The sequence below is a fragment of the Capricornis sumatraensis genome, chromosome 19 (assembly GCF_032405125.1).
Source record: "Capricornis sumatraensis isolate serow.1 chromosome 19, serow.2, whole genome shotgun sequence".
Classification (NCBI taxonomy): domain Eukaryota; kingdom Metazoa; phylum Chordata; class Mammalia; order Artiodactyla; family Bovidae; genus Capricornis; species Capricornis sumatraensis.
In genome coordinates, this window is record NC_091087.1 from 9860839 (window position 1) to 9876048 (window position 15210).

The window sequence follows — 15210 nt, forward strand, 5'->3', positions numbered from 1 at the left end:
TTGATGATAGCCCTTTTGACTGGTGTGAGTTGATATCTCATTGTAGTTTTGATTTGCATTTCTCTAATTGTTAGTAATGTTGAACACTTTTTCATGTGCCTCTTGGCCATCTGTATGTCTTCTTTGGAGAAAGATCTTTTTAGATCTTCTGACCATTTTTTGATTGGCTTGCTTCATGAGCTGTTTGTAGATTTTGGAGACTAATCCCTTGTCAGTCACATTATCTGTAAATCTTTTTACTCAGTCTGTGGTTGTCTTTTTGTTTTGGTTGTTATTTTCTTTGTTGTACAAAAGCTTTTGAGGTTAAGTCAGTCCCATTTATGTTTGTTTTAATTTCTGTTATTATGGGAGACATTTATAAAGATATTGCTGTGATTTCTTCCTATGTTTCCCTCTAGGAATTTTAGAGTGTCTGGTTTCACATTTAGGTCTTTTCAGTCTTTAAACATTTTGAGCTTACTTTTGTGTGTGGTTTTAGAGAAGGATATGATTTTGTGTTTTACAGACAGGTGTCCAGTTTTCACAGCACCATTTGATGAAGAGACAGTCATTCCAACATTGTGTAGTCTTGCCTCCTTTTCAGAGATTAATTGACCATAATGCATGGCTTTATTTCTGGGCTTTCCACCCTGTTCCCTTGATGTATATTTCTATTTCTGCACCAGTACTATACTGTTTGGATAACTGTATCTTTGTGGTATAATCTGAAGTCAGAGAGCCATTCTGATTCTGCCACTTCTGTTTTTCTTTTTCAAGATTGCTTTGGATACTCAGGTCTATTGTCTCTCCATACATTTTTTTTTTTCTAATTCTGTTGAAAAAAATTGCCACTGGTAATTTGATAAGGATTGCATTGAATATGTAGATTGCTTAGGGTAGTATAGTCATTTTGACAATATTGATTCTTCCATTCCAAGTACACAGTATATCTTTCCATCTGTTTGAGTCTTCCTCAATTTCTTACAGTTTTCAGAGGACAGGTCTTTTGTCTCCTTAGGTAGGTTTATTCCTACTATTTTATTCTTTCCTATGTGATGGTAAATGTAATTGTTTCTTGAATTTCTCTTTCTGGTCTTTTCTTGTTAGTATGTAGAAATGCAACAGATTTCTGTGTGTTAATTGTGTAACTTGCAATTTACCATATGCATTGATGAGCTCTGGTAGTTTTCTCAGAGCATCTTTAGGATCTTCTGTGTATGGTGTCCTGTGTGCTATGTTGCTCCTGTCATGTCTTTGAGACCCCATGGACTATAGCCTGCCAGGCTCCTCTGTCCATAGGATTCTCTAGGCAAGAATACTGGAGTGGGTTGCCATTTCCTCCTGCCAATGCAGGGATTGAACCCATGTCTCATTATGTTTTCTGCATTGGCGGGTGGGTTCTTTACCACTGGCGCCAGCTGGGAAGCTTGTATAGTATCATATCATCTGCAGACAATGACAGTTTAACTTCTTTTCCAATTTGGATTCCCCTTTACTTCTTTTTCTTCTCTGATTCCGGTGCTAGGACTTCCAAAACTATGTTGAATAAAAGTGGCGAGAATGGACTTCCTTGTCTTGTTCCTAATCTTAGAGGGAATGCTTTCAGCTTTTCACCAGTGAGTATGATGTTAGCTGTAGGTTTGTATGGCCTTTGTGTGTTGAGGTATGTTCCCTTTATGTTCTTTTAATGTATTGTTAGATTTGTATTGCTAGTATTTTATTGATGATTTTTGCATCTATGTTCATCAGTGATATTGGCCTATAATGTTTTAGGTGTCTTTGTTTTTGGTGGGAATGAGTTTGGGAATATTCCTTCCTGTGCAGTTTTTTAATATTTTTATCTTTGTCTCTAATTTTTGTCAGTTTGGTTATTGTGTGTCTCAGCATGTCCCCCCTGGGTTTATCCTGCCTGGGATTCTGCACTTTCTGGACCTGGCTGGCTGTTGCCTTTTCCATTTTAAACAAGGTTTCAGCTATTATCAAATATTTTATCATGTCCTTTTTCTCTTCTCCTTCTGGGACCCCCTGTAATGCAAATGTTGGTTTATTTCATATTCTTCCAGAGGCCTGTTAGGCTGTCTTCATTTCTTTTCATTCTTCTTTGTTCATTCTCTTCTGTGGCAGTGATTTCCACCACTCTGTCTTCCCGGTCACCTATCCATTCTTCTGCCTCAGTTATTCTGCTTTTGATTCCTTCTTGTGCGTTTTTCATTTCAGGTATGATATTGTATTTTTCATCTCTGTTTATTCCTTAGTTCTTCCAGGTCTTTGGTAAACATTTCTTGCATCTTTTTGATCTTTGCCTCCATTGCCTCCATTCTTTTTCTGAGATCCTGGATTATTTGCACTATTCTTATTCTGAATTATTTTTCTGGAAAGTTGCCTACCTCTGCTTCATTTAGTTCATTTAGTTGAAGTGTTCTCTTGTTCCTTCATCTGGGCCATAATCCTCTGCCTTGTCATTTTGATTAACTTTCTGTGATTGTGGTTTTCATTCTGGAGGTTCTAGTAATTTGGCCTTGATTCTGCTGTCTGCCCTCTGGTGAATGAAGCTCTTGATGGGACAGACTGACCATGGATAGAACTGGTTCTAGTTCTGGGGGACAGGACTTTGCTTAGTAAAATTTATTTTAGTTGTTTGCTGATGGATGGGTTTGAATTGATCTGAGGCAACCCAGCGCTGGACTCAACAGGCTTTACTGTAGGGGCAATGGCAACAACTTCCACGAGGGCTCATGCCTACAGGTACATCTGGACCTGCTGCTGCCAGTGCCCTTGTCCCTTAGGGGGGCTCTGCCAACCGTGCCTCTTCAAGGGATGCTCCAGCACTAGCAGGCAGGTTTGGTTCCATCTCCTGTGGGCTCACTGCTCCTATCCCCTGGGTCCTGGTACACACAAGGTTTTGTGTGTGTCCTCCAAGAGTGGAATCTGTTTCCCCTAGCCCTGTGGAATTCTGCAAGCAAATCCTGCTGGCCTTTAAAGTCAGATTCCCTGGGGTTTCCTAATCCTTTTGCCAGATACCCAAGCTGGGAGTCAGACCTGAGGCTCAGTACCTTCACAACAGGGGGAGAACCTCTGTGGTATAATTGTCCTCCAGTCTGTGGGCTGCCCACCCAGCGATTATGGAATTGGATTTTGTTACGGTTACGCACCTCCTACTCTTTTGTTGTGGCTTTGTCTTTGGACACGGGGTATCTCTTTCGGCGGGTTCCAGCACCCCCTATCAATGAGTGTTCAGTGGTTAGTGGTGATTTCAGTGCTCTCACGGGAGGAGGTGAGCACGCACCCTTCTCCTCTGCTGGCTTGAACCAATCTCCCGCCGCATGGCTTCTGACTGACACTCCTGCCTGTGTGATTCTGCTGGGCCCATCTGGATAATCCAAGATAATCTCCCATCTCCCAGAGGCCTTCACTTAATCACATTCTCAAAGCCCTTCTGCTATTTAAGGTAACATGTTTACAAGTCATGAGGTTTGCGAGATTAGCACATGGACATTTTTGGAGGACCATTATTCTGTCTGCCATTATACCTATTGTATCCATGTAGTATTTTCATGTAAATGAAGGCTTGGCTCTGAAGAGCATATTGGGTAGAAATCTCTATTCACACCTATTAACTTTTCTTTTTTTTCCGCAGAAAATAAAGCAGCTGTTACTATTTTCTTTTCCATTTGGATAAGCTGGATCAGAGAGGTTAGGCAGTTTACAAAGGTCTCACAGTTCCTCAATGGCAAAGCTACTCTAGAGTTTGGCTGTTTTAACATCTTAAAGCATGCTGCACTGTGGACTGCCCCTGCGCAAACAAAGGGCTCTCTAGGGAGTTTACATCCAAGTTGAAGCAAACAGCTTAAGTCACAAAATGCCCTTTTCCCGGCTCTAAAATTAAGATATTAAAAATGGACCTTATGTTCCAATAAGTTAATGCTTGACTGTCTTTAGAAATTGGAAGTAAAACAGAAATATAACCTTTGGGGAAGAAAACCGTATCCTTGGATCTACCAGTAATTCACTGAAGTTTTTCCATAAACACATTCATTAGCCTTTTGAGAAAAGTGTTTCTATGAGGTACCCTGGCTGGCTCCTTTGCTATGACAGTCTATATTCCATGGAGTGCTTTGATCTCAATTTTGTGTGAAGGAGGTTGATTATACATTAAGGGACACTACATTTTAAGGATCCTGTGAATGGAAGGGTCTCTCTTATCTACAGACATTGTTTGAATAATATAAAAGCCTTAAAAAAAAATGTTCAAAGGCATCAAAACTTTAAATGTTCTCTTACTAAGGTTGAAGGTTGAAACATTTGCTATTGGGAAATTTATCTGAATAATACATTGATTCCTTAGAGGAGAGATGCTACCATAAATGAAGTATATTTTTTTGATGTTTGGAATTCTAATTCTAAGGAAGTCTATTAAATTGGGGAAACAATCTATGAGGCACTAATGTACAAAAAAAAAATCTTCATGACCAAGATCATCACGATGGTGTGATTACTCATCTAGAGCCAGACATCGTGGAATGTGAAGTCAAGTGGGCCTTAGAAAGCATCACTATCAACAAAGCTAGTGGAGGTGATGGAATTCCACTTGAGCTATTCAAATCCTCAAAGATGATGCTGTGAAAGTGCTGCACTCAATATGCCAGCTAATTTGGAGAACTCAGCAGTGGCCACAGGACTGGAAAAGGTCAGTTTTCATTCCAATCCCAAAGAAAGGCAATGCCAAAGAACGCTCAAACAACCACACAATTGCGCTCATCTCAGACACTAGTAAAGTAATGCTCAAAATTCTCCAAGCCAGGCTTCAGCAATACATGAACTGTGAACATCCAGATGTTCAAGCTGGTTTTAGAAAAGGCAGAGGAACCAGATATCAAATTGTCAACATCTGCTGGATCATCGAAAAAGCAAAAGAGTTCCAATAAAACATCTCTTTCTGCTTTATTGACTATGCCAACAGAAAATTCTGAAAGAGATGGGAATACCAGACTACCTGACCTGCCTCTTGAGAAACCTATATGCAGGTCAGGAAGCAACAGTTACAACTGGACATGGAACAACAGACTGGTTCCAAATAGGAAAAGGAGTACGTCAAGGCTGTATATTGTCACCCTGCTTATTTAACTTATATGCAGAGTACATCATGAGAAACACTGGGCTGGAAGAAGCACAAGCTGGAATCAAGATTGCCGGGAGAAATCTCAATCACCTCAGATATGCAGATGACACCACCCTTATGGCAGAAAGTGAAGAAGAACTAAAGAGCCTCTTGATGAACGTGATCAGGAGAGTGAAAAAGTTGGCTTAAAACTCAACATTCAGAAAACGAAGATCACGGCATCCGGTCCCATCACTTCATGGGAAATAGATGGGGAAACAGTGGAAACAGTGTCAGAGTTTGTTTTTGGGGGCTCCAAAATCACTGCAGATGGTGACTGCAGCCGTGAAATTAAAAGACGCTTACTCCTTGGAAGAAAAGCTATGACCAACCTAGATAGTATATTCAAAAGCAGAGACATTACTTTGCCGACTAAGGTCCATCTAGTCAAGGCTATGGCTTTTCCAGTGGTCATGTATGGATGTGAGAGTTGGACTGTGAAGAAAGCTGAGCTCAAAGAAATTGATGCTTTTGAACTGTTGTGTTGGAGAAGACTCTTGAGAGTCCCTTGGACTGCAAGGAGATCCAACCAGTCCATTCTGAAGGAGATCAGCCCTGGCATTTCTTTGGAGGAATGAAGCTAAAGCTGAAACTCCAATACTTTGGGCACCTCATGCGAAGAGTTGACTCATTGGAAAAGACTTTGATGCTGGGAGGGATTGGGGGCAGTAGGAGAAGAGGATGACAGAGGATGAGATGGCTGGATGGCATCATTGACTCGATGGACGTGAGTCTGAGTGAACTCCGGGAGTTGGTGATGGACAGGGAGGCCTGGCGTCCTGCAATTCATGGGGTCGCAGAGAGTCGGACACGAGTGAGCGACTGAACTGAACTGAACTGAATGATAGCATTCATCAAGATGGTAATTGTAGAATCTTTTTTATGCTTTTACTTTTTTTAAATGTTTTACTATGTTTTATGTTTTTTCTTCAAAAGAGTTTTCTTTTTAGGTCCACTTAAATTCTTTCTACCTGTCTCTACCCAGCCTCTCTCCCCTGCTGTATGCTAAAAGCAGACTCCTTGGCATACATTCCTTGCCATTGTAAAATGTCAGTGCAGTAGCCTTGGCCTAGATCTCAGGGCCAAACGGCCAGGATAAAGCAAGACATGTGATGCTAAGCCCACAGTTACAGAAAGGATGGCTCCTCACCTCTCTTATAGACACACAGTGTTAGCCAAGAAAAAGGAGTATGTGAAGAAATGGAGAAAAATTCAGGAGTGGGCAGAGTGACAAAGGTGGGAGGCCAAGTCTCACTGCGGGGGTCTTCTCTGACAAATAAGGGCAAACAGCAGGAATGTAGGTGCCCCCTGTGGCCATGGATACTGAAGCAGAGAACCAGCTCCAAGCAAGGGGCAGAGGAGTTAACCATGACTCACCACATTGTCAGGAAACCGGCCAACAGATCTGGCTCCAGGGCAGCCTCCAGACCCAGTGGGCCAAGGGGTGTTTTCCAAGGGACAGAAGCCCAGTTGTGTGAGCTCCAGCCATGCCTGTGTCTCAAGAGGAGATTCCGCCACGGAAGGACCCTCTCTATATTACTCTGTGGTAGGAGTGCAGCCAGTAGTTGTTGAGCTGGGTGGGGGCAACTTGACGTCTGCAGCACTGGGTTTGCTGGTTGGGGTCTGTGTGCCCTGCAGCAGAGCTAGGCCAGTCGAGTCCACCTGAAGCACCCCTCTCGCTGCCCTGCAGCATTCCCACGGGCTGAGCCCAGCATCTTCCTTACACCAGGGCCATCAGCTGTTGGAGTGGAGGCTGCGTGTGAGACCGAATTTCCTAATCATTAGCATTCTCTGTGCTTCCATATCACCATTCCTTCATGTGCTTATTTTCAGTTATTGCTTTGCACATGGCACTGTAGCTTTGTATATGCTTTCTATTTCCCTACTGTAAATTTATTTCTCAAGAAAATTCTAGATTTACTGGGTCATTGTGATTTTATTCTCTAGAACATATTTGACATACTTAAGTTTTCCTGTCCCACTATAGCTTTTAACAAATGGCTAAAGTTTACTAACAACCGAATAGAGTAACACTATTTTCTTTTATGTTGGCTGAGTGTCTTCCTCAGGCCGTGGTTTTTAAGTCCTGTTTTCTTAGTTATACTAAATAAATATTCCTTTACCTTACTTATTTTGTAGTCTCTAATAATAATCTGTTTTATATAGTTTATGCTTGAAGATGTCCACACATGTACAGATATATCCATATCCTACGCATGCTTACATATTTGCATGCTACGATTAAATATTGCACCTTTAAAAGTCAGGATTCTGTAGAGATTTTAATGATTTGGGGAGTACCTCTACTCTAATGTTGGGTAACCAAAAGACTGAATTTTAGAAACCAAGAAGAATGAAATGAGAACGTGTGTATCTGTGAAAAAATCTGGACAAAATGTATGAGGTGAAATTATAAGTGAAATGATATGTATTTGTAACTTTCATACTTATAATTTATTTGCATTTTCCATATTTTTCTAGGAACATAGGTGGCATATAATTTCAAATATCATCTCCCTGCCTGAATGTGAAACTTTTAGTATATTCTCACCCACGTGCACTTCCATCTTTAGAACTGACCCCATTTTGGGGAGAGTGGTCCCCCCAGACCACCAGAAAATTTCTTCTCTGTGATGGACACACACCTTCCTTCCACTGACACATGTTTTAGCTCCATTCAGAGAATACATGCATTGACCACTCCATCTGGAATTGTCAAACATGAATTATGTGCCCAATTAAAGAGCAAAAGGTTAATCTCTTGAAAGAAGGAAGCAGTAAAGACAAAAATGATTGTATATTTTGATTCTCATCCCAGGCACATAGGCAAGATCCAGACTTAATATAACAAAATAGAATTGTAACATCCATTTTAAAGTTGAAAATTGTGCAACTTGATTTCATTTTATATGATTATTTTTCATTTTAAATAATAGAATTAAACATTGAGAAACAGATTAACTCCTAAAGAAATTTAGATTTACTACCTAATTAGCAGCTCTATAAAGAAATAAAAGCACCACAGATCACTTTTCTAACACCATACACAAAAATAAACTCAAAATGGATTAAAGATCTAAACATAAGACCAGAAACTATAAAATTCCTAGAGGAGAACATAGGCAAATCACTCTCCAACATAAATCACAGCAGGATCCTCTATGACCCACCTCCCAGAATACTGTAAATAAAAGCAAAAATAAACAAATGGGACCTAATTAAAATTAAAAGCTTCTGCACAACAAAGGAAACTATAAGCAAGGTGAAGAGACAGCCTTTGGAATGGGAGAAAATAATAGCAAATGAAGCAACCTACAAACAACTAATCTCAAAAATATACAAGCAACTCCAGCAGCTCAATTCCAGAAAAATAAACGACCCAATCAAAAAATGGGCCAAAGAACTAAATAGACATTTCTCTAAAGAAGACATATGGATGGCTAACAAACACATGAAAAGATGCTCAACATCACTCATTATCAGAGAAATGCAAATCAAAACCACAATGAGGTTCCATTTCACACCAGTCAGAATGGCTGCTATCCAAAAGTCTACAAGCAATAAATGCTGGAGAGGGTGTGGAGAAAAGGGAACCCTCTTACACTGTTGGTGAGAATGCAAACTAGTACAGCCGCTATGGAGAAGAGTGTGGAGATTCCTTCAAAAACTGGAAATAGAACTGCCTTATGACCCAGCAATCCCACTGCTGGGCATACACACCGAGGAAACCAGAATTGAAAGAGACACGTGTACCCCAGTGTTCACTGCAGCACTGTTTATAATAGCCAGGACATGGAAGCAGCCTAGATGTCCATCAGCAGACGAATGGATAAGAAAGCTGTGGTACATATACACAATGGAGTATTACTCAGCCATCAAAAAGAATACATTAGAATTAGTTCTGATGAGGTGGATGAAACTGGAGCCTATTATACAGAGTGAAGTAAACCAGAAAGAAAAACACTAATACAGTATACTAACGCATATATATGGAATTGAGAAAGATGGTAACGATAACCCTCTATGTGAGACAGCAAAAGAGACACAGAGGTGTAGAACAGTCTTTTGGACTCTGTGAGAGAGGGCAAGGGTGGGATGATTTGGGAGAATGACATTGAAACATGTATAATATCATATAAGAAATGAATCACCAGTCTAGGTTCGATGCAGGGTTCAGGATGCTTGGGGCCGGTGCACTGGGATGGCCTGAAGGGATGGTGTGGGAGGGGAGTTCGGGATTGGGAACACGTGTACACCCGTGGTGGATTCATGTTGGTGTATGGCAAAACCAATACAATATTGTAAAGTAAAAAAATCTATTAAAAAAAACAAAAACAAAAAAATAAGAGCCCTCATCACACACACACACGCACGCGCACACATACACACGCACGCGTGTGCGTGCACACACACACACACACACACACACAAGCACCACAGGGACAGCTCTGCAAATACAGCCAGCCTCAGGTCACAGAGCCTGTGGGAGGACTTGTCGTTAGGTCTGTGCATTCTTATCTGGATCCCTTAATATCTGTGTCTGACTTTCTTACCTTGAAACTGGGATGAAAACAGCAATAAATCACGCTGTTCTAATTAGATGTGTTAATATAGGTGAAGCATTTAACACAGTGCCTGGCACAGACCCGCAGCTCGTATGACCAGTGCTGTTTTAGTCATTAGTGACAGTGGTAGTGGATGGTATTATTATCTGGAAGACCGGACTTGGATCAAAAACAGTAAGAAAGTTGCTGTTTCACTTACTCTGAAGTTTCATGGTAGCAGCCCTGTACCTGATAATCATAGCCAGCTTCTGGTTAAAGCAGGTTGCTGTTGTTCAGTCACTCAGTGGGTCCGACTCTTTGCAACCCCATGGACTGCAGCACGCTAGACTTCCCTGTCTCACTATTTCTTGAAGTTTGCTCAAACTCATATCCATTGAGTCGATGATGCCATCCAACCATCTCATCCTTTGCCACCCCCTCCTCCTCATGCACTCAATCTTTCCCAGCATCAGAGTCTTTTCCAATGAGTTGACTCTTCTCATCAGGTGACCAAAGTATTGGAGCTTCAGCTTAAGCATCAATCCTTCCAATGAATATTCAGGGGCCAAAATATGGACTGTGCATTTATTCCACATTTATATTTTTGAGCTTATAAATTACTTCAGAAAAAAATATATTTCCAGCCTGGTCAAGGGAAGTTTTTTAGATTACTCTTGGTAAGTGATGTGAGAATAAAAGAATAAATTATTTTTAAAGGCATCTCAAATTGCTTTACAAGTGGTAATGTATGTACAGACACATCAAGCCATAGAAGTCCTGAGTAGATTTGATTTAAACTTTATTTCTAAATGATATTCACCTACAATGTAATCCTATGTAATTTAATGCAACATTTTAGAAAATTTCATAAAAGACTTTAATTAAAATAATGAGTGGAGTACTTAATATGCCTTTCTGGAACATGTGTCCAATAAATGGAGCTGACGAGTCATTGAAAGGTCCCCATCTCTTGTTTTTCAGCTTGACCATCTCTGCAGAGTGCCCAATGCAACTTGAAGACTTTCCAATGGATGCCCATGCCTGCCCTCTGAAATTTGGCAGCTGTAAGTTATTTTCACAAGTAAGAACCATGGATATACTTTGGGGTTATTTCCACATTCATTTAGAAGCATTTAGATACTATATGTAAATAAACTCAAGATGAGCTTCAGTCTGCTTGGGAAAGCTGGAGAGTCAGTAAGGCACACACACTGGTCCTCTCAGAATGATTTCCCTGCCTGTAACTGAGAGAATGCAAGTGGAGGCTTTTGCCCTCTAGGATATGCTCCTGGGGAAACAATTCCTTACCCCTAGACCTGCTTGGAGAAGGCAGTGGCACCCCACTCCAGTACTCTTGCCTGGAAAATCCCATCGATGGAAGAGCCTGGTGTGCTGCAATCCATGGGGTCGCTAAGAGTCGAACACGACTGAGCGACTTCACTTTCACTTTCCACTGTCATGCATTGTAGAAGGAAATGGCAAGCCACTCCAGTGTTCTTGCCTGGAGAATCCCAGGGACGGGGGAGCCTGATGGGCTGCTGTCTATGTGGTCGCACAGAGTCGGACACAACTGAAGCGACTTAGCAGCCGCAGACCTGAACTGCTCAGCAGACCTGCACCAGGCAGTTCTTTCTTGTTTTCACTTCTCAGATTCCAGGTCACCTCCTCCAGGGGCCCTTAATGACCCAATTTCCATTACACACCTCAGAACTCCTTATTGCATGGTAGTCATTGCTATGTTGAGTTACTTCTTCTCAGATGTTCCATATGAACATTTTATTATTTATATGTGGTTATTTAATTTTCAAACAGTTTGGGATTTTCCTGTTATCGTTCTGCTATTGATTTCTAATTTAACTCAATTATTATCAGAGGATACCTTCTATATGATTTCACCTTTCTTACATTTATGGGAGTTTATTTCATGACCCAGAGGATTCATCTTGGTATTTGTTCTTTGAACACTTGAAAATCATATATATTTTGTAGTTACTTGGAATGCTCTACAAGTATTAATTAGATCCTGTTGACTATGCTGTTTTGAGTTCTATACTGTTTGCTGATTTTCTGTCTACATCAGTTGTTGAGCAAGAGGTGTTGAAGTCTCCAACTAATTGTGCAGTTAACTATTCCTACTTTCAATTCAGTACTTTTTTGTTCCATGTATTTCTCACTTTTTCTTTGGTGCACACACATTCAGGATTATAGTCTCTTCTGGGTGAATCAGCCCTTTGTGATTGCATAATATTCCTCCCTGTCTGTGATAATTTTCTTTGTTTTAAAGTCTACTTTACCTGAAATCTATATGGCCACTACTTCTTTCTTTTGATTATATTTGAATTATATATATTTATATATATATATATATTTCCATTTGCTTAATCATCACGTTAAAATGAATTTCTTTTAACGTGATGATTAAGTTGGTGTATGTTTGGGTCATAGTTTTAAATTCACTTTGCCAGTCTTTATCTTTTAATTGGTGTATTCTCATAATTTACACTTTCTGGAAGGCTTGTCTGCCACTTTATTTGATTTTTTGTTTTTCTGCTCTCTGTGTTTTCTGTTTATTTATTTTCCTTTTCCTAACTCCATGTGGGTTAGCTGAACATTTATTATGGTTCTGTTTGTTTTTTTTTTTTTAATTTATACTGTTTAGTTTCTATCTTCTTATACATCTTTTTAGTTATTGCTGTAGATATTACTTTATACATACATGACTTATTTCAGTTTACTGTTGTTCTTATTTTACCAGTTCATATGAAAGCTATGTTCCTTTATCCTAAGATAGTGAAAATATAGTTGTCTTAAGCATTTTGTCTGTATTCACCTAGAATCACATCAGAGAGTATTGTGGTGTTTATTTGAACCATCAAACTTAATTTTGAAATCTCAAGATAAAAAGGATATTTTTTTCTCTATTTTTACTTATGGTGCTCTTTTATTGTATTCCCAGTGTCCCAAGATTTCTTCTTTTATAACTAAAAATTATTTTATCATAAAAATAAAATAAAACATTTTGAATAAATGTTATATTAAAACTGGGCTTCCCTGGTGGCTCAGATGGTTAAGAATCTGCCTTTGATGTGGGAGACCTGAGTTCTATCCCTGGGTTGGGAAGATCCCCTGGAGGCGGGCTTAGCAACCCACTCTATTGTTTTTGCCTGGAGAATCCCCGTGGACAGAGCAGCCTGGAGGGCTGCGGCTTCCTTTATAACTGCTTAGCAAACTTCCTTTAACCATTCTTTAGGATAGACTTCTGGCAATAAATTCTCTTAGTTTTTCTTCATCTGAAAATGTCTTGATACCTCTCTTCACACCTGAAGAACATTTGTAATGAATATAAGATTCTGTTTGGACCGTTCTGTGGCATTTGAAAAATGTGCTACTTTATTCTTGCCTTCATGGTTTCTGATGAGAAATCTGCTGTAATTCAAATCATATTTTCCTCATAGGTGAGATATCTTTTCTCTTTGTTGCTTTCAAGCTTCTTTTTTTTGTCTTTAGAGAAGTTTGACTATGATGTGTTTTAGTGTGGATTTCTTTGGGTTTATCTGATTTGAGATTTGCTCTACTTCTTGAATCTATAGGCTTTGGTCGAATTTAGGAAGTTTGAGCAGTTATTACTTTGAATACTTTTTCTGCCCCATCCTCTTTCTCTTCTTTCCTGATTCCAATGACGTGAATATTAAATCTTTTGTTGTATTCCCCCAAGTTCTGAGGCTCTTTGCGTTTTTTCCTATTGCATCTGTGTATGGTCAGGCTCCTCAAGATGGCTGTTCTCTTGTTCTCTGTATATCCCCTGCCTGACCAGTGGATATACACCTACACCCTACTCACACGACTGACTTAGATACATGTCCCAGGCCCCAGCTAACGACTGTTCTAGCTTTAGGTCAGAACTCAACTCTCCTCTCCTCTTATCAAATGGTTGGTGAGGAGTGGTGGTCTCCCTAGAAACTGATGAGCCAACTTGGTACCATTTCCCCGTGTAACTGGCAATCTCCCCTTCCCTCTGAGCAAAGGGAGTTACCATGTCCTGCCAGCCACCCAGCACACATGGTGGGGTGCTGCCCCAGGACCTTGCTTCAGACGTGTGAGCTCCCTCATCCTTTAAACCACTGACACCTCTGTCACTGCCTGTTTCTTCAGTCCAGAGGATGGCCTCCTAGGCCTAAGAGGTGCAGTCCAATGCTCTATTTTTCAGATAAACTTAATTTTTATTGTTGTATATTTAATTTTACTGATACTTTCTTTTGTTCCCTCCATCTTGCTGATAAACCCATTTAGTGAGCTTCTTATTATGGTTATTAGTTATTATTTTCTTTAATTTTATGTGTCAATTTGACTGGGCCACTGGATGTCTAGATACTTATTAAACATTATTCTGGGTGTGCATGTGAGGATATTTTTTAATAAGATTAACATTTAGATTGGTTGACTGAATAAAGCAGATTGCCCTCCCTAATGTGGGTGGGCCTTGTTCAATCAGTTGAAGACCTGAACTAGAACAGAAGGGCTGACTTTCCCATGGGTAAGAAACCCCTCCTACCTGACTGCCCTGAGCAGAAATGTTGGTCTTCTCCTGCCTTTGGATGTAAACTGAAACAGCTCTTTTTAGGTCTCCAGCCTGACAGTTCTCAAACTGGAACTGCACCATCAGCTCTCCTGGGTCTTCAGCTTACTGACTGCAGATCTTGGGACTTCAAGCTACTATTACTTCATGAGGCAGCACCTTATAATAAATCATATACATAAATGTGTGTATCTTATAATTAGTCATATATATGTATGTATATATATGTCTATATAGAGATGATATACACGTACATACCCTATTGTTTCTCTGGAGAACCCTGACTAATACAGATTTTGGTTATGAGAAGTAGGTGCTGCTCTGGCAAATGCCTGAAAATGTGAATGTGGCTTTAGAACTGGGTAAGGGATAGAGGCTGGAGAGTTTTGTAGTGCATGTTTAAAAAAGCTGAGGTTGCTATGAAGGGACTGTTGTTGGCTGAAATGAGGATGTTGAAGATACTGGTTAGGGCTCCAAAAGGAAAAAAAAAAAAGCACTGGAGAGAAAATTTTCATATTCTTAGAGAATACCCAAATAATCATGAATAGAATGCTGCTTGAAACTTGGATGTTAAAGGTTTTCTGGTGAGGTCTCAGAAAGAAATGTGAAACAGGTTTTTGGAAAATGGTGGAAAGATGCTCCTTGTTATGAATCAGCAAAGCACTTGACTAATTTGTATTCTAGTGGTTTGTAGAAGGTAAACCTTGTGAGTAATGAAATTGGGTATTTAGTTGAGGAAATTTCTAAAGTGCTGGAGGAGTTCTTTGGTTCCTCTTTGAGAGGCAACAGATGAATTAAAGAAGGAATTGTTGAGCCAAAACAAAGAAATGAAAACAAATTCCAGAACTTAAAGATTTGGGAAATTCTTATACTCATATTGCAAAAATGAGGGAGTTTGTTCATGATGGAACACCAAAAAAACAAAAAAGGTTACCATGGTGTTATAAGCCATC

At 39.9% G+C, this 15210-nt stretch overlaps 1 protein-coding gene across 1 annotated transcript in view; it reads left to right on the forward strand.

Annotated features, from left to right (window-relative positions):
• GABRA5 (gamma-aminobutyric acid type A receptor subunit alpha5) overlaps positions 1 to 15210 on the forward strand; it is a 92555-nt gene that overhangs the window by 53608 nt on the left and 23737 nt on the right. Inside the window, exon 5 of the mRNA XM_068990938.1 lies at positions 10663 to 10745. Within this exon, the coding sequence (XP_068847039.1) occupies positions 10663 to 10745 (83 nt within the window). The remainder of the gene's footprint in view (positions 1 to 10662; positions 10746 to 15210) is intronic.